The sequence below is a fragment of the Hydra vulgaris genome, chromosome 03 (genome assembly GCF_038396675.1).
Source record: "Hydra vulgaris chromosome 03, alternate assembly HydraT2T_AEP".
NCBI classification, from domain to species: domain Eukaryota; kingdom Metazoa; phylum Cnidaria; class Hydrozoa; order Anthoathecata; family Hydridae; genus Hydra; species Hydra vulgaris.
This window is the reverse complement of record NC_088922.1, coordinates 23,152,501-23,173,919: the sequence shown is the minus strand read 5'-3', so window position 1 is coordinate 23,173,919 and position 21,419 is coordinate 23,152,501. Positions and strand designations below refer to the sequence as shown.

The 21,419-nt window shown below is 28.5% G+C and overlaps 1 protein-coding gene across 3 annotated transcripts in view; it reads left to right on the top strand.

Moving 5' to 3' along the window:
• LOC101235941 (Fanconi anemia group I protein) overlaps nt 1-21,419 on the top strand; it is a 152,188-nt gene that overhangs the window by 2,342 nt on the left and 128,427 nt on the right. For 2 of the 3 annotated variants that reach the window (XM_065792686.1, XM_065792685.1), the window contains exon 2: nt 2,616-2,691. The exons of the other annotated variant lie outside the window; for it this stretch is intronic. In XM_065792686.1, coding sequence (XP_065648758.1) covers nt 2,616-2,691 — 76 coding nt within the window. The remainder of the gene's footprint in view (nt 1-2,615; nt 2,692-21,419) is intronic. 3 annotated transcript variants of the gene reach the window in all.

The window sequence follows — 21,419 nt, the reverse complement described above, 5'->3', positions numbered from 1 at the left end:
GCAACCACATATTATTATTAAGTAAAATGTTTTTCAATATTTCAAAAAGTTGTTGTAGTTGTTTAACCAAAAGTTGGTTAAACAACTGCAAGAAAAGCAATCCCTTATTATAGACATCCAGTCCATAGTAATTTCAATATCCAAAATTTTTAGATATTTTTTAGTTTAGGAAACATTTTTAGAAGTATCCTAAAATAAAAAATAAAAAATTTATATTAAAGATACAGTTCAAGGTTTCTCAAGCTCTGTGGTAGCCTCCAGAGATACTGAATCCATAAACAGCTGTAAATTATCAAAGTATTAACAATGCCATGTTACTTCTCCATGGTGTCCCACATAGTGACTTTGGTATGCATTGTTAAGGCCACTTGCAGGATTGAGGAAGCTGTATAGCTTATTGCTTAGGGTGCTATGCACTATCTATGGAATTACTTGCACCTGACTCAGCTAGAGATTAAGGGTTTAGGAGGAACTTTTCTGCAAAGAAATAGAGAAGGTTTGTAATTCAAATACAGATAAGTGCTGCTTACAGCGACAAATCATAAGTATTTATTATTTTGTCATGTTTCAGTAATTACTTGCTTTCTGAGACAAACATAGCACAAAAAATTTAGATTTATTAATGGTAAATAAAAAGTTCTTGCAACAAAAAGAGTTTTCAGATCAAAAGAAAAATTTAGACAGCAACAAAAACGATCTTTTTGATTTGCTAGAGCAATTGTTGGACTTTAGTGTAAAGGATTTTTATTAAAAAGTTGAATCATAATTATTAATCCCTTGCGATAGCAGTATACATTGTAGTAAATATTGTGATAACAGATAGCATTCTGCAGTACAAAAAAAATAAGCTTTTTCTTTGACTATCAATGTTAATAATTGCCTAATTCATTATTTGAAAATTTAACCAATTGAAGTAACACATATATAGATTGTTTTATAAAAATATAAACAATAAGTTTTTGTTTTTTATTGAATTTTATTATATAGTACTGGAAGAGTTTAATATTTGTGGAAGATATATTTATTACTGGAAGAGTCTAATTTTAATTACTCTTTTGTTGTTTTTTTATTGTTGTTTTTTTAAAATTTTATTTAGGTGCCCCAAGAAATTCTTATGGTCTTATCACGGGGCACCGAAGATGAGCATTTAATTAGAAATTCATTCCTCCATCCTAACTGATGTCGCAAAACTTGTCCAGAGGTGGGGTTGGAACCACGGACTCTTTGTTTCTGAGGCAAGTGTGCTACTACTGCGCAACGGCTGTTTTAATATAATGGCAACATTCAATTTTTTTTAAACTGGGTAAAGTATTGTTGCTCAAAATAGTTTTAGTTTCTTTTGTTTTTTTATTAAATTTCATTACTCTTACTTTTTTAATTTTGTTTTAATGTAACCTTGCTACGTAAAAATATTATCTCTCTGAGAGGTGATATTTTTACATAACAAGATGTGACAAAATAATATTTTTTGATTCAAGTTTGTTTTGAAGTAAGAATAGATTATATATACATTAAAGCAAACTTAAAAAAAGTAAGAGTAATGAAATATATTTAAAAAACAAAAGAAGTTAAAACTATTTTAAATAACACTTCAACCATTTTAAGAAAAATTGAATGTCCATTATTTTTACATAACTGAAAGTCTCTGCGATGGTTGAATAAAAATGTTACATCTTATTGTGTAAAAATGTTGTCCCAGTTATGTAAAAGTAACATACATTTCCCAGTTATGTAAAAGTAACATACATTTCCCAGTTATGTAAAAGTAACATACATTTCCCAGTTATGTAAAAGTAACATACATTTCCCAGTTATGTAAAAGTAACATACATTTCCCAGTTATGTAAAAGTAACATACATTTCCCAGTTATGTAAAAGTAACATACATTTCCCAGTTATGTAAAAGTAACATACATTTCCCAGTTATGTAAAAGTAACATACATTTCCCAGTTATGTAAAAGTAATATACATTTCCCAGTTATGTAAAAGTAACATACATTTCCCAGTTATGTAAAAGTAACATACATTTCCCAGTTATGTAAAAGTAACATACATTTCCCAGTTATGTAAAAGTAACATACATTTCCCAGTTATGTAAAAGTAACATACATTTCCCAGTTATGTAAAAGTAACATACATTTCCCAGTTATGTAAAAGTAACATACATTTCCCAGTTATATAAAAGTAACATACATTTCCCAGTTATGTAAAAGTAACATACATTTCCCAGTTATGTAAAAGTAACATACATTTGTAACTAAACAGTAATTTATAATATTATATCTCAATACGTAACATTATTATAAGATATTGATAACATTAATAGCGTTTTATGTAAACCATTAAGATAATTGAGAAAATGAATAAAATTTTTTTTGTTATTTAAAAAAGCCATAATAATATAATTAAATACAGTAGAATGCTTTTTGTTTAATTAAAAAAATATATAAAAAATAAAATAAAATAATACAAAATAAAAAAAAACAATAACTATTTAATAAAAACGTAATATTTAATTCATAATACCGTAATTATTGTTTTATTACAAAATAAGTTCATTTATATATAAAAAAGATTAAATTAAGTTTTTTTAGATATTAACAATACATTTTAGATTATAACATTTTTAAATGAAGAAGTGGCTAGTTCATCGATCAATGTTGTGATTTTGTTGAAGATGCTTTATGAACGTAAGCTTAATTTAAAATAACAAAGTAAATGAAATGTTTCATCTATAAAGAATCATCTGAACAAAGTGTAAAATGAAAAAAATTTTATAAGTGATTTTCTGCTAATCTATATATATGGGGATACCCCTTTTTTTCGGCAACATTAGGGGTGGGTGGGCGGTTGATGTTCTTGAGATCCCTGGTTAAAATTGGTGCCGCGATAATGGTTTTTAATCATCATTTTTTAAAATCATTTTTGCTCATCTTGTTTTGTTTTATTTGATAAGAAGTTTAAATGCACTTCTTTTAATACATGAATTTACCAGTGGATGTAACTATGCTACCTTAGTTACAATAAGAAAACTATTTTACTTAAGTTAAATTTACTTTAGTAAATTTAATTTAGTAGTTATTGTTTTAAATAACTAGTATATAAATGTTTAAATACTTCAAACATTTTATAATCATAATTTACATTGTATATTATATTTACATATATTAAATTGCGTAATATTTGTAAAATTAACTAAATAGTTTTACATTATGCGTATTCAAATAACTGTTCGAACAAAAGCATTTAATCAACGTATTTACTGTTATTTTATTTTTTAAATTTTTATTTAAATATTAGCAAATCTGTTCATTTAACTTTTACTAGAGGTAAAAATTTTTAAAGTGATATGAAGGCATCTTTTAAATTAAAAATAATTAAAGAAGAGATAATTACAGTAATTAAAAATGTTATATTTTTTTTGATTTAAAAACATATTATGTTTTTAAAAATATCTTATATTTTAATATTTATTAAGTATGATAAAAAAAGTTGGTTTAATAAATAAATTACATTTACTATGGATTTTTGTAACATTAAAGACATTGAAGTTTTAAAATAACTAGATCTTAGTAAAACTTTTATTAAGTTATTGTAATCGTTATTTTTATTATTTTTAAAGTCAAAAAGAATATGGTAAAGAACAAAACTTTCTGAAAAAGTTGACATTCTGTTTTTTTTTCCTCCTCATAACTAATATAGCAAGCTAAAGATCAAGAGTTCATTCATTCAAAAATTAAATTTGCATGATAGTTACTAAGACTGGAATTTTTTTACTTTTGTTCATTTATTATTAAAAGCAATTAGCTCTTAATTGATAACAAACTCAATTTAACTTTACTCTGAATGGATATTTTAATATCTTTTGATAAAGCAAACTTTTTATACATTTCTTAACAAGTTTTTAAAATTTAGTTTTAGAACAACTTTCATTTTTTTTAAAACTAATATTCAGTTAGTAACCAAAGGACAGTTACATCACATAATTACATAAAAAAAGCTTTTTAATTCATTTTATCGTCAGTTGTAATTCATTTTAGTCGTCAGGACAGTTAGTAACCAAAGGAAAGTTACATCACATAATTACATAAAAAAAGCTTTTTAATTCATTTTATCGCCTTGAAGAAAAATGAAGTAGCTAAACTCAAAATTATTTATATACTTCTGCATTCAAAACCGGAAAAAAATTTCTCTATTTTTAATAAAAAAGCAAAAGAAAAATTTAAATATAAAATAATTTTTGGGAACACATACCACTCCAGTGGTACTAAAACAGGTCTGGGTTTGTCCCTGCTATAAATCATATATAAATAGACTATCTTTATAGCCTGCATCTGCAAAGGAGTGCTAAGATAATATCTCTGTTGGGACTTTTAATATAACATCTCTGAAGTCACACTAAAATAGCCTGCTGCTGAGGGCTTCAGTATATAAATCAACTATCTTATAGCCTGCTGCTGCAAAGGAGTGCTACTGCATCAACTGGCGTTTTATTTTGGGGCAGCAATCTTTTCATTCAATCTTTTTTTTTTAAATGATGTATACTATAAAGATAAGTAAAACTAGTAATAATTTTCTTTTTCAACATCTTTACTTCCAATAAGGCTGTAAGCAACCACTATTAGAGTTGGAAGTTACTGGATGAGAAAAGATAAAGTTTATAGAGCAAGATAACGATTGACAGACAATTTAAAAGATTGCAAATTATATGAATCAGGAAAACAAAATGAAAGAAGGTTCCAAAGAACTGATGTTTGTACATTCTACAAACATTACTGTACATCTAGATTATTGCGATAAAGATCTAGATTATTGCGATAACAATTAGGTGAAAAAAATTGAGTTTTATCTGAGTTAAAGTTCACCAGCCACTGGGAGCCCCATGCTGTAGGGGAAGTGAGAAACTTTTTAAGCTCAAATGCCCCTTCCAAATAATCAGAGAGTGCTGGCTTCTTATCAAGACAAGAATAAATGGTAGTATCATCAGCATGCAATGCCACCTTAGATGTGAGAATTTCTTTAAGATTGTTAATGTAAATTAAAAAGAGCATAGGGCCAAGGAGCAACCCCTAAAGTTACAGGATATGAAGAATAAAAGATTGAATCCTTCCTTACCAATTTTAGTAAGGAAGGATTCAATCTTTTATTTAAGGAAGGATTCAATAATCTCAAAGATGTTACCTGATACACTGCAAGAAGAGAGCTCATGGAGAAAACCAGCATGCCAAACTTTATCGAAGACTTTAAAAGTCGAGAGCAATAGCCCTAACCTCTCCACATCTATCTAATGTACAATAAAACCTATTTGTTGTTATAGTTAATAAATCAGCAGTAGAACAATAAATTGAAATTCATATTGATGATCAGAAAATAAGTTATTAGATTCAAGATGAGAGATTAAGTGTTTGTTAATTAAAGATTCAAAAACCTTGCTTATAATAGTAAGAAGACTAATGGGATGGTAGTTAGACGAGTCAGATTGCTCTCCAGAGTTTTTGAAAATAAAGATAACAGATGCTGCTTTCTAGCAGGCTGGAAAACAAGACTCTGGTAAGCACTTGTTAATTAGTTTTGAAAGTATAGGCGACAGCTCCAGAGAACACTTCTGCAAGACTATGATAGGTATTTTGTCCGGATCACAAGCTGTAGAAGAGTCTAAGTAGGAAATCACTTTAGATACAGAAGCTAGAGTGATACAAATGTCAAACAATGGATCAATCTGTTTGTCAGCTATCTTAGGTAGAATGCAACTAGTGGAATCAAGAGATATTATTGATGAAAAGTTCTTAGCAAACAATTCAGCTATGTCTTTGGGTTAGGTGACAAAATCTGAACCATACAAGAGAGTTGGAATTACAGATTTCCCCTCATTATATATACTGTAAAAGACTCTTTAGAAGTCACAAGAGCCTAATTCTTGAGATAAAATATGAGATTTCATGACCTGAGAATAGTGGGCTTTGGCGTTAAACAAAAATTTTTTTACAATGGTTTCCAGCAATAGTAAACAGACGTCTGTTTTCTGGATAATTGTTTTGTTGATAGATATGGAAGTAATGGTTTCAATTAGAAATTGCAGCAGCACAATATGAGAAAAAACATGTAGAAAAGTGAGGCTTGACTTGGAATTGTCGAGAGGGAATAAAAGATTCCATGCCAGCCTGAATCCAAGAAGTTTTGTAAGAAGCACATTTTTCAGCTGGAAGACAAAGGATTTCTACCCAAGGGCCATCACAAAGAAAATTGCAGAAAGAGTCCCAGTCAGCTTTAAGTAAGTTGTAAGAGGTAGTTGTAAGAGATACAGTGATAGAGGGATTCTGATGATAAAGAAAAATGAGGTAATAGTTTTAGAGAGATCAAACCGTGATCAGAATCACCTAAGGGTGAATCTGGAGATAATGGTTACTGACTAGAAACAGAAACAAGACAAGAGTCAAGTAGAGAAGGTAAATGAAAAAATGTCTGGAAAGCGCGATGGAAAGTTGACTAGTTGAGTTAGAGATTGAAAAAGGCAAAAGTTGTAGCTCATAACGCCTGCAGAGTCACTGACACTAAAGCCAAGCCATTCAGTGTGATAAGCATTAAAGTTACCAACAACAACAATATTGGCTGATGAATAAAGAGAGAGGGCTTGGTTAATTTGATCAGAAAAAACATCGAAAAGAGTGCAGTCTTGAGATGAAGGAGAGTGATATAGATCAAAAAGAAAGTCAATAGAATGAAGTTGTGCTAAATGAAAGCACATAAAAAAATAGTCTGTGGATTCAAACCTAGTTTCCCAACAAATGGGTGAATTCTGATGAATGTAAATGCCCAGGCCAAGCATGTGACAATTAGAGTCTTTGCAAATTAAAGGAAGATAACCATCAACACTAAGATCACAAGATTAGACAGCCGAACTCAAATAAATCTCACAAAGAGCAAGTAGGTCTGGTGATCTTTACAAGAGATAAGACTCAACAGAAGAAAAGTTACTTCGAAGACTGCAAATATTAGTGAATGCTAGATTTAGAGAACTTGGTGATAGCGGTGGTTTTTTGTGTTTTATAGTTTACTTTATAGTACTTTATTCATTTTTAAATTTGTTAAAGAATTTGACTCAAAGCACAGATATTATTCAGTTCATAGTTTATTTAATAGTCCAAGCAATTGCCTTGTTACTATTAATAAACCCTAAGCCGTATCAATGGGCTTTAAGTGTGGCCTTGACAATGCACAACAAAAGTACAACAGGGACACCATCCATTACCAACATGGTACTGTTAGTACTCGGATTTATTACAGCTATTGTCGGAATCAGCCTCTGAGAGCTACTACAGAGTTCGGGAAATCTGACTACCACCTGGCCTTAGAACCATAAAACTGAGTCTTAGTGGTTTACACTCATTATAAGATAACAGAATGAGTTATCTAGTCATAAAAACAGAGACACAAGCAAAGTCAATGCATTGAGTCAAGAAGATTTAGCATTCAACATCCTAAACTAGAAACAATGTATTATATATACATCTGCGCCAGCCTAATAGATAAAGAAGGGGTGCAAAGGTGGTCAACTGATAGAATCTGAGTTGAGAAATTATCTCTAGTCTTTACTCAACCAACAGCCCCAAGGTAGGGAGTGTTTTAAGTCAGAGTTAGCTTCTCTTAGCTTTGTTACCTAAACATGCTATAGTATATATATATATATATATATATATATATATATATATATATATATATATATATATATATATATATATATATATTTTTTTTTTTTTGTCTTTTTTAAATGATAGACTGCTTGCCCTAACCAAACCCTCATTCAATGTAGCAGCACTCTGTTATGAGTCAAGCTATAAGATAGTCAGTGTAGGAGCACTTTATTGCGAGTCAGGCTGTTAGATAGTCGGTGTAGCAACACTCTGTTGCGAGTCAGGCTATAAGATAGTGTATGTAGCAACACTTCACCATGTTTTTAAAATATATTTTGATAAAACAAAAACAAAAACACTATTAATTAAAAAAAGCTTTCTAGTCATTATTATTGCAGTTTTTTGAAAAGTGATAAATTTTAATGTCTTAATTGTTGAGGTAGCAAAATTGTTGTTAAAAGAGACTTTTTTTTACCATAAAAGTCTCTTTCGACTACGAGATAAGGATATATATATGTGTATATATATATATATATATATATATATATATATATATACATAAATGCTATAGAATGAATATATATATATATATATATATATATATATATATATATATATATATATACATAAATGCTATAGAATGAATATATATATATATATATATATATATATATATATATATATATATATATATATATATATATATATATATATATACAACCCTCGGAATTAGGAAAAATGAGGTCGGCAAAATATTGCCTACCTAAAACCACTTTAGGTCGGCAAAAAAATTTTCTCAGTAAAATTTAAAACAAAATAAAAAAATAAATTTATAGCCATCAAAATCTATATTTCATAAAAAAGCATCTTCGTCGGATGACGATGACCATTCTTCGTCAGAGAACAAACTAATATCAATGTTTTTAATCGAATGTTCGTCTTCGGATGAAGTGATGTTTTCTAACAATTGTGTTATTGTTCTCTGACTAGATTTATTTGAAGCACGTTTTTTTGGATACAAATGACCGTCTGGTCGACGAACTCGTTTTCTGATTTCACCATCAGGATACTCTGTTAAATACATTTCTATGGTGTGTTTATAGCGGTTTTCAGAAAAGTCTCTATCGCATCTGAGCCGAAGAATATCTTCTAATGTTTGATTAGATAATGATTGGCGAGTTTTAGAAAATACTTTCCATAGAAAAGAGAATACACGCTCTGACTCCGCGTTACTTATAGGTAACGCAATACAAATTTCAGCTATATGTAAAATGTTTAAAATGCCTAGTTCATACTTAGATAAAAATACTGCTTGCCAAAGTTTTGTAGGACTTTTATGTGCTAAAAAGCGCCTGATGTGCTCATACAATATTTCAACTTCACTTGGTAATTTTTTTAAATAACATTTGTTTGCTAACAAGATAGATTTAAATGTATCAACAATAATATTAACAAAGTTAAGTATTTCATCAGACGATTCCGCCAATACGTATGACTTCGTGTCTAGAAAAGATGCTATAGCGTTAAATAACGGATTTTCAGTAACAGATTGAAACCTAGCGCAAAGCGACTCGTCTAATTTTTTCAAAATGCCAGTAAAAAAATTTGCACATTGAAGTAGAGCATCATCTAAAGTCCCTTGCAATAAATAGCCATAATATGAATATTTTGCTTGATTTTTAGTGGCGCAGTTTTTTGCTCTCGATTTTCGTACTTCAAAATTTATGTCAGGCTCAATTACTACATCTTCCAAAAATTTGCAAAGTGTTGGAAATATGTCTGATTTTTTAAATGCTTTTTCTTTTTCGCGAGCTAACAGTTTAGAGAGTTTTTTAATGGTTTTAGCACACGAAGATAATATAGTCAAAAGCTGTGGAAGAATTAATTCCGAATCTTGCAGAATTTTACTTACTGGTTCGAGTCTTTTTAAAATATCTATTTTTATACAATTAAAAATAATCTTTAAAATATTCGAATTATCTTTCAGATAGCCTCGCAGTTACTTTTTGTAGATTTCATCTGTTTGTTATATGGATTTAAAATTTGCTGGTTTGCAAAGCCTAAAAATATTGGAAGATTTCTAATTGTAGAGTTGAGCGCATTAAGTTGATGCTCAATCCATCTTGTTCCCGTTGGTCTCTTATATCTTAATAAAATAATGTTCATGAATTGTGATTGTCGCTTAAACAAACGCCATTTTAAATTTGCTCGTTTAAAAAAATAATAAATATTTGCGCAATCTTTTTCAACATCGCAATTAATTTGCAATCCTGTAAATGCATCATGCAAGATAAGTTCAATTTTATGGCCAGGGCACAAAATTAATTGGTAATGATCTCCTATTTCTTCTTTTATAAGACGGTACATCTTAATATTAACTGGGGCCCCATCAGTACATAGTCCTATCTCTTTGTCGGCACGCTGCGTATTTAAATGTAATTTGCGGATTGAGTTTTCTAAAGCTGTTTTAAGCCCTTCTGCATTGGCATCAGCTACTACTTCCAGACTCATAACTGAAAATTTTGGAACACCGGTAGCAGCTGTTTTCATTACAAACAACTATTTTTCATCCAATGACTTAGCACTGCTGCTACCGTCACTCATTACTCCATAATAAGATATACAGTTTTCATTAAGTGGTTCGGTTATATCATTCAGCAAAATACTTTTACTTAAGTATTTTACAATTTCAGCACATGCAGAATCACTTAAGTAGCTATCTCCCAAATCAACTTTATGAACTTCTTTTTCAAAGCGTGCCAATGCAGAGTAAAAACTAAACCCTTTTCCTTTTGTAACTAAAAAATGTGCTAATTGAAATTTCTTTAATAATTGGTTTGACTGACGAGTTGATAAAATTTGCATATGTGTAACAATAGTGGTTTGTTTTTCAACGACTGTTGAACTCATTCCGATGTTATCAGTTTTATTAGCATTTCTTTTTTCCCCTAATTGGCGAACAGCTGTTTGATGAGTAAGACTTTTGTTCACGTGATCCTTAAAGTTATTTCTTTTAACTGTTTTTGTTCCTTTGACAAATGTTTCGGCACCTTTATTAAAAAATTTATAAATAAAGTAATCTACCTATAAAAACATCTTATAAAATAAAACTAATATTAAAGTATCAAACTTACCAATTTGTGCAACACCTTTTATTTCAAACTTCCCATTATTTTTCTGTTCCTCATAAAATTCTCTACATATTTTGCACCAGAGTAAGGAAACATTTCCACCAGTATCAAGTTGATACGATGCACAAGAGAAATTCTATGAATCAACTGTCTTCTAAGAAGGCATTTAAATTTTAATATCACAAGCTTCCAACGTTACTTTTTAAAAATTTAAAAAATGTTTCAAAAGCTCGCTCACGTGTTAAATTTATTTTTAAGAAGTTCCAACCAATTAAAAGCGTTAAAACAAAACATATGACTAATTAAATCAATAAATGTTAACATATTTTATGAGATATACTTTCAAGTAAAAGGTTCGATTAAAAGTTCTTTTTTGCAAAAAAAAAAAAACTTTTAATCGAACCTTTTACTTAACAAAAACTTTACAAAAGAAAAAGAGTTGTTTGTAATGAAAACAGCTGCTACCGGTGTTCCAAAATTTTCAGTTATGAGTCTGGAAGTAGTTTTGATGTATTTTGTTTAAAAATTCACTGAAATAAGGAGTGTATATTTCCTATTATTATTAAATTATAAACTTCTTTTCATACATATTTATTTACTAATTAACTCCCAACTTGAATAAAGCTAGGAGAATTTTTCTTCTAATTAAAAAAGTGGTTGCGCAAACCAATTTTACGAGTTTTGGCCCCTCTGGTGCCTTCGCGGCCTTGTGCACCGAACAACCTTGCACGTATGGACGGCGCAGGTCTGTCGATGTTTGTACATTCATGCACCTATCCAAGTAAATTTAAAAAAATAAAACTTTATAATAAATAATAATACAACTTTAATAAACAATAGTAATAGGTAATACGCACAAAACTACAAAAAAAACTTTAAAACAAAAATTCAAAAATAAATTTCCAAAAATACTATTCAAGCCTACGCCGCTTCCTTCACGAAACATCATAGCATTTTTAGTGCTACGCTACTAATTTTACAGTTTAATTTTTTTTAATGAAAATTAAATTTTCACTAAAAACGAGTCATGTGTATTTTGTGATGTATTTTGTGTTTCACTAATAACAAGTTATTAGTGACTTTTAATGAAAATTTAAATCTTGTTAATTCTAGCTTTATTGCGAACTTATTAAAACCTTATCAAATAAATCAAAAATAATTTAAGTAAAGTTATATTCTAAAGTCTATATAAAGTAAAGTTATATATATAGGGTCGGCATTGCCGAATGCCGACCCTAATTCCGAGGGTTGTATATATATATATATATATATATATATATATATATATATATATATATATATATATATATATATATATATATATATATATATATATATATATATATATATATATTTATATATATATATACATACATACATATATATATATATATATATATATATATATACATATATATATATATATATATATATATATATATATATATATTCATTATAGATAATTTATGTATATATATATTTTTGCTGTCATGACCCTTTAAATACGGGTCTTGGTAAATTAATTCAATATGTTTTAGTTAGTGGTAGAAAAATAATTATATACATATATAAAAACTATACTATATTATTCATTTTGTTTACTTTTTAAATTTATATTATTTATATTTTAAAGTATTATTTATATTGTTTACTTTTTATATTATATTGTTTACTTTTTAAAGCTATAAAATAAATCTTCTATTATAATTTTTCTATTATAACTTTGAATTTTTTTTTTCGGAAGACATTGTGCGAATTGCTATTTATCAATATGTTAGTTAATAAATAATTAATATATTGCTGGTCATGGTAAGTCTATTCCACACCTACCATTTTAATAATTTTGCTTTATTTCAATAATTATTAAAAAAGAGCAAAATTATGAATTCTTTGTTTTGATTTAATAATTAAATTTCAATACTTTACAACTTCTATAAAAAAGAAAGAAAGAAACGGGAACAGACCTTTTTTTGACCTAGTTTTTTTTCAGGCCATCTAAAGCTTATTAGGACTCTTGCCCTGTTAATTTTCAAGAAAATTAAAGTTTCCATGTAAAATCTTTTTACTATAAGAAAGTTGTCTCTTTAATGCGTACACTTAATCTATTACTAAGCACATTAAAACCTTAAACTCTATCATGACATGTGCACAACAAATTTCTAATGATGGTTTTATGTTTTTAGAAATTTTAAAAAAGTTTTTAAGAAATTCTGTCCATTTCGTTTATAGTATATAATATCTTTATATATGTTATGCATGTATCGATAGACCTTTAAAATTGTTTTACTTTGTATTCTAGAAAATTGGAAAAGATTTAAAAAAAAATTAAGTGTGAAAACAAAAGGATTTAATCCCACGCGAAGCACATCAACCACTTCGGCATGCTATAATATTATATATAATAAACAAGACTTATTAAACTTTAAAACAACATATAAATGCTTTATAAAAATGCATATAAATCAAAATTAAACAAATATTGCTGCAATAAAATTTTCAAGTCAAAGTTTTTAACATTGGATATAGCTTTAATAATTAGATAGTTTGAAGCTAGATAGTAGACTTTCGTTCACACAGATAAAATATGAATCATGACAGATTGTGATTTCAAAAAAATGCCTAATAGATTTGTAAAATTAAAGATATTTTTATTTACACATTTATTAACAAATGAACAAAACATAACAATTTTAAATAGTTTTCAAATGCATGTCAATATTGAACAAATATGTAATCTGATTAATCTAAAAAAATTATTTGAATTAAAAAAGGAAAAAATACACCACATTTATTAACTAGAAATCAATTTATTTGTACATAATAAGAGAACAAAATATATAAAGAAAAGTATATATTTACAAAACTAAATTTGCATTATCAATTACCAATTGATAGATTCACCAACTACAAAAATACTAATTATAGATGCAGCGTATTTTTCCCACCTCTCTCTCCTCATACTTTACTTTCTACAGGATCAACACTATATATTAAAAAAAAGGGGGGGGGGAGCTTTTGTTTTAAGTTTAAGCCCTTATGTGCCGTTTGTGATATGGGCCCTCTATTTGATCTGCAATAAGCTGAAAAGCATTGTAAGATATGTCTAAAATAAAAAAAATTAAGACTTGATAAAAGAAGTAAAAACATTAAAGGTTAAAACTACAAACCAATTTACCTGTTGCTGATGCTTTATCTAGAGCATTGTTAAAAATAGTCAAAACCTGTAAGAAAAGATATTTATTGCAAAGACAATTAGCTATTACACAAAGTATCAAAAACATAACAGCTTTTGGTGCAAACAAATTTTGTAATTTGATCAGAAAATAAAATTATTCTTACCTTAATTGCGACAAATTTCATTTAAATTATTAGCTAATGATCAATATAGCAAATTTTAAATAATTAAAGTTTACTAAGTTAAAACCATATTTTAACAGTAGACAAAGTAAACATATGATAGTTGGTAGAGCATTAAAGTAGAACTAAAGAAATAAAATAACATCTAAATTTGCTATGCGATGTATATTATACCTATTGAGTTCTCGCCTAGCATGATTTCTTTCATTTTGATTACAATTTATCTCAGCTCACTTAGGCTCATCTCTTTCATTTTGACGACAATTTATCTCAGCTTGCCTAACCTTGTTTCTTTCATTTTGAGGAAGTCTAATAATTTCACTTCTTAAATTATCAGAGATAATAACCATCAGAGGAGTGTGTAAAAATGATGCCTAATATAATAAAATATGATGTTTGAGTTTTCTTTCTTAAACTTATCTTAAAAAAAGTGTAAGCAAATAAAACAGAGCATAATATAATAATCTAATTATATTCTACCCCTGCTATTAAGCTGATGAAGCAAAGTTTTTGATCTTATTACTGATTAAGAAGATATTACTAGAAATAAAAGATTTAAGAATACCTCATTGTGTGGTCAAAAATATAAAAAGAAATATTAAAAAGCCAAGTATGCTAAATCTTATTTATAAAACTCTATATAAGCGCGCATGAATGAGTAACAGCAGCAACAGCGTCAAATTAAGAATTAATTATAAGCGATATATATATATGTATATATACTATAGCATGAATGTATGTATATATATATATATATTAGTGATGTGCCATCGGCTAATGCCGATTGTGGCTAATAATAGGTTTAATGTATTTATTTAAGGGTATTATAATAATATTAAGGATTTAAATTACATATTTAACATGTTCCTATTCATCAGAAGTGATTCAACCTACTAGTCTATGCTATTGGTAACCAGCAACCAATTAATCGGCTAAACCATTGGCCCATTAATCGGCTGATGGCATCGGTTGATTAATTGGCATTGGCTGATGCATCGGTATTGACTATTAAGCCAAACTAAACAGGTGCATAGGCACACCTTATATATGCAAGTTGCATACCTAATATTAAGATATTACCTTTATATACATACATTCAACTCTATAATTAGCCTTAATCGGCCTTTGCCAATGGCACATCACTAATATATATATATATATATATATATATATATATATATATATATATATATATATATATATATATATATATATATATATATATATATATATATATATATTATATATATATATATATATATATATATATATATATATATATATATATATATATATATATATATACAGTATTGGACAAAACATTTGCAACCAACATCGAACAATGCTAAAAAGTGTTCCTAATTTTACATGTCTTAAAAACGAAACGAACTATACTACCACAGCAAACAGTTCAGGAGTCATAGCATGCCAGGACATTAGCAATCAGCTGACAGGTGACAGCACACAGGCAGAATTTTGTTGACAAGTGCCATTTTTCAGCGGACAAAACAAGTGCAACTTTTTTGGTTTGTTTCATTTTCTTAAGTCTGGTCCGTGTCAACGTCACGGAAGTTTTTTAATAATTAAAGGAAGTATCCAGAAGTTTCCAGAAGTTTCCAGAAGCATGCAGAAGTTTCCAGAAGAAGCATCTGGAAGCATTCAGTAGCATCCAGAAGTATCCAGAAACATTCAGAAGCATCCAGACGCATCCAGAAGCATCGAAAAGAAGCATCTAGAATCTTCCAGAACAGGTTCACACAGGTTCATTTTACTATATAAGAGACATGTAAATCGACATGTAATTCAGTCAGTATATGGAAGTCAATCAGTCATTATTTTCAAGACAGTTTATCGAAGTGAGTTTTATAAAAGTGTTTTATCGAAGAACATCAATACAAGAAGTGAAATACAACAAGTGTTTCATTACATCAATACAGTCCACATCCAACCAAGACGTTGTGTTCCACAGAGCATTATTGTATCATCACAAGGTAAATGTAACACGGTAAGCCTTGAGAAGCGTGATTATTTATTTTTATTATTTTTATGACTTCAAGTGCAAAAATGGCTCCCGACAGTCTTGGATTGGAACTAAGTAAGAAAATTATTGGCAATTACGTAAGTGGAATGTCACAAAAAAGTATTTGTGATAAATATTGCGTGAAAAAATGGACCGTATCAAGACTATGTTCCAAATATCCTTCTATGGGGAAGTTGGCAGCAGATAACAAAGGTGGAAGACCGCGTTCCACCATTTCTAGAGAGGATTCTATGATTGTCAGATCCATCAAGAAGGATCCCTGGATATCATCAGTCAAGATACAAAAGCAATTAAAGCTGCCTGTATCGGACCGAACAATCAGACGACGTGCTGTTGAAGCTGGATTGTTTCTCGACGCCCTGCAAAGAAACCGCTGATTTCACTAAAAAACCAGAAGAAAAGACTCCTGTTTGCTACATCTCATATTGACTGGAATGTGCAGAAATGGTGAACTGTCCTGTTCAGTGATGAATCGAAGTTCAACATCATTGGGAGCGACGGCATTTGAAGTGTATGTCAAGCGGCCGGAAAACGCCTCGATTTACGTTACTGCCATAAGACCGTGAAGCATGTTGGAGGCAATCTAATGGTCTGGGGGTGTTTTTCTGCTAACGGTCTAGGTCCAATACATCGAAACAATGGAATAATGGACCGTTTCATGTATAAAAATACCCTGAAAGATGTTATGTTACCTCATGCTGAATGGAATATGCCAATAAAATGGGTTTTTCAGCAAGACAACGATCCGAAACACACTGCAAAAGTAGTCAAGCAGTGGTTTCAATACAACCACCTATCGGCGATGGATTGGCTGCCTCAATCTCCGGATCTCAACCCTATCAAGAACCTGTGGGAGATCGTCAACCGCAGAATTAATCGTGAAGGTGTTCGTAATAAGGATCAACTGTTTGAACAAATCCAATAGGCCTGGGCAGCGATTCCACAAAGTTTCATTGATCAGCTGATCGAATCTATGCCTCGAAGATGCAAGGCTGTGATCGACAACAAAGGATTCGCCACTAAATATTGATAGCGAAATACAGCTTGGTCAACATTTTGTCGAGTTGCACTTGTTTTGTCCAGAAGGAAATCAACTTTTTTTAATACTTTTGATTAAATTATTAAATTTCGTGTACACATAATGAACTTTGTGATGAATAAAACTTGAGAACTTTGTCTCTAATCAGTTACCTAGTTATTTCTCTAAATCGAAAAAATGCAGCACTTTTATATAAAGAAACTAAATTAGCATTAATTGGTTGCACTCGTTTTGTTTGATACTGTATATATATATATATATATATATATATATATATATATATATCAGGAGCTATTCTAGACTGTTTTAGACAGCGTCGACCCTATTTGGGGACTGCCCAAGTTCAGAAAAGAAGGAACTTCTTTTTTCTTTTTTTTTTTTTGGCAAAAATGCTTTTTTTTTTTGTGAAAAAACAAATTCCTTTACGAAATGGCGCTAACATGGTGGGTACCACCGCCCAAGTCATTTTCCTAGTATAGTCCCTGTATATATATATATACAGTATTGGCCATTAATAACAATCCACCATGGTTTTTTTGATATTATTCGACTTTGATTGATAATAAATCAATGATTGTTTTACTCATTTCAAATATAAAAAGTGTAAATTGATGAGTATTTTCTTTTAAATAAATATAGATTTTCATAAAAGTATCAATCGATGCGCTAATCATCTGCTTTTTTTTAACACTTACCTCATAATCTAAAATATTTATAATGGCCAAAATTAACTATCCACTCTATTATTTCAAAATTCCTTCAAAATAGCGTTTGTCTTTGAGTAAAACTTTAAAGTTATTTGCAAATTAATAATTATTGTTAGAGAGTTTTTCTTAAAAATTGTTACAAATGTTTAAAAAGTTTGTGTGAATGAAATATAAAATTTAGCATCTAATTAGCAACTACAACATTTCAGCAATAAAAAAATCAAAATGACTGGAAAAACTATTGATAATATGACAAAATGTAAAATCATAGCTATGAATGAACAAAACATCTCAATGAGAAAAATTGCAAAACATTTAAACACAACACATCCACCTGTTAGCAGAATAATCAACCGATATCATGAATTCAAAACAATTGAAAATATTCCGCGTCCTCGAAGACCCACCATTTCAAATGAAAGAAATGAACGTTCACTTATTCGCATAGTGAAAAAAAATAGAAAGTTATCATCTACTGATCTCAGTCGAAAATGGCAGTATGCTTCTGGTGTTGTTGCTAGTGTTCGAACAATTAGAAGAGTACTACAAAAACATAATTACATGTGGCGAGCTGCTTGCAAAAAACCCCGTCTATCAAAAAAACATCAGAAAGCAAGGAAAAACTGGTGCTTAGCTCGAAAAATTTGGCCTAAGAGCATGTGGCACAACGTTCTTTTCAGCAATGAAATGAACATTGAGGTTGATTCAAGAAATAACCGAGTAATGCTGAGAAGAATGCCACATGAAAGAATGCGGCCAGATTGTTCTATGTATAGAAAAAAACAAGGTAGTGGCAGTATAGGTATCTGGGCCTGCATGAACTATGAAGGTGTCGGTTGCTTCAAACTATTTGATGACAGGCTTGATTCTCAAAGATATTTAGACATTAGATAATTATTTGATGCCTTATATTGACATTTTCCGAAAAGACACGGGAATTATCTTCCAACAAGATAACGCTCCATGTCATACTGCTAAGATTTGCAAGCAATGGTTTGAAGAAAACTACATTAAAGTCATGTCTTGGCCTGCCAATAGTCCAGATCTTAATTGCATAGAGAATTTGTGGTCTTGGTTAGACCACAATCTTGGTAAAATTGAAATAAAAGATCTGGACCAGCTGAAAGAAGAAGTAACAAAATTACTAAATAATGTTCCAAAAGATATTACTAAGAATTTAGTGAATTCCATGCCGAAACGGATCAATGAATGCTTAAAAGCTAAAGGATTGTCAACAAAATATTAATTTTGTTTTTTTTTCATTTTTTGTGTATTATAATTTTTTTTTGTTCTTATAGTTAGTTAATTTTGTTGATGTGGTTTGTTTATTTTGGCCACATTTATTTTTGATACATATGAACACTTGTTTTCATTTCAATATTTCAGTTTTTAATTTTTTTATTTTATTATTACTTTATAATAAATTTATATAGTAATTATTTGATTTATTTGAATAAAAAAAATTAAAGAAAAAATCTCTTTTAATTTTTAAAATATGTAATTTCAAACTTATATTCATACTACAATAACATGATGGAATGTTATTAATGGCCAATACTGTATATATATATACATATATATATATATACATATATATATATATATATATATATATATATATATATATATAATATATATATATATATATATATTTATTTATTTATACATATATAAGTGTGTATATATATATATGTGTATATATATATATATATATATATATATATATATATATATATATATATATATATATATATATATATGTATATATTTTTATATGTATATATATATTTATATGTATATATATATATTTATATGTATATATATATATATATTTATATGTATATATATATTTATATGTATATATATATATATATATATATATATATATATATATATATATATATATATATATATATATATATGTATATATATATATATATACATATGTGCATTTCCGAAAAATCACGCACAGAACATTGTATCTATTGCATTATTTTGAAAATAATGCAATTTGTAATCTCCAACTTTTATTTAAATGACATCTATGTATATATTACCTATACAAAGTATGGTAACTATAAATTGCTTCATTATAGAATAAATTAATTTTTTAATGGAGTCACTTTCCAAACAGAAAAAAGCAAAAAAAAAAGAACGAAAGTAATAAATGAACCCTATTTTCTCTGAAAAATGTATCAGTGATGGGTATTTTGTTTTTTATAGGTAATTATACAAGCATTATAAAGATTATTACAAAGTTACAGCATTCTACAATGTATCGTTGCTGCCTAATAGTAGTTTAAAGCAAAATTACTCACGGACAAAAAAAAAGTAATGAACGAAACATGCAAACATTAATCATTTTTGGATTGTAGTATTGGAAATAAATCGATTGTGACTATTATTAAAAACATATATATCAATACTAATTGTTTTAAATAGACATTTAATTAAAACATTATATTAAAGATAAATAATGTCTTATATAGTTAATATGTTATATTGAAAATAAGAAATATATAATATCAAGTTTTTAATAATAAGTTTTGTTGTAACTCTTCGGCTCAATAATGTGTCCACAGTTATCAAAGTGTGGTTGCGGTACTAACGGTTTTAACTTGCACAAGTCATGCCAGAAGAAATCGTCTACAGATGAGTATATAAAAATTTTGTTTTGGCGACGTAGACAAAAATATGCACTTTGTTGTCGCTTTATATGCACATGAAGTATATAATCTGGCAATTGCTGACAGTAATACGCACCCCTCTAGCAAAGATATTAGTGGTTGTTCAATTTTCTGTGCATTTTCAAGACCATTGGTCAAAAACCAAAAGCCGTTTGATGGAATTGTCACCAAATTAGTCTATTACATTAGAAACATATTCATCAAACTTTGCCAACCCACAGTTCACTTTATATTCCATAAACATGCAAGATTGGTTGTTTTGATTACACACAGGTCTGTCAACTATCTCTGACAAAGTATTAAATTTTTTTTGAAGGACATTCATTAACAACCTTAAATTTTCATGGTATATACAAAGGCAAATATTGTGGGGTAGATCGTTTACTAGCTTGACATAGAATGGCTGCAGATTGTAAAACTTAGATTTCACAGACAAATATTCATCCATTTGTGATATGTCTATGCGTGATGCAAAAAAACAATGCTTAAATGTCTTAGAAGAAAAAAAATACTTTTGCCATTCAATTCAGTAACCTAAAAATATGCAAATTAAAAAAAATCAGCACGTAAATTCAAAATTCCGTTTACTTTAGCATAAAATTTAAGATACTTCCAAGATACTTAGTTTCATTTTATTATAATTAAATATTAAAAGACATTGTTATCTTTAAGAATCATAAAAATCTGGGCCATGAAATCAACTTTAAACATCATAATGTAATAAGAATTTTTGTTTTTTTCTTTAAAAAATTTTTTTTTTCTTTTCTTGAAAATTTAATTTATTTATTGCAAAGTTTGAATAATTAAAACATGAAGAAAAACTTG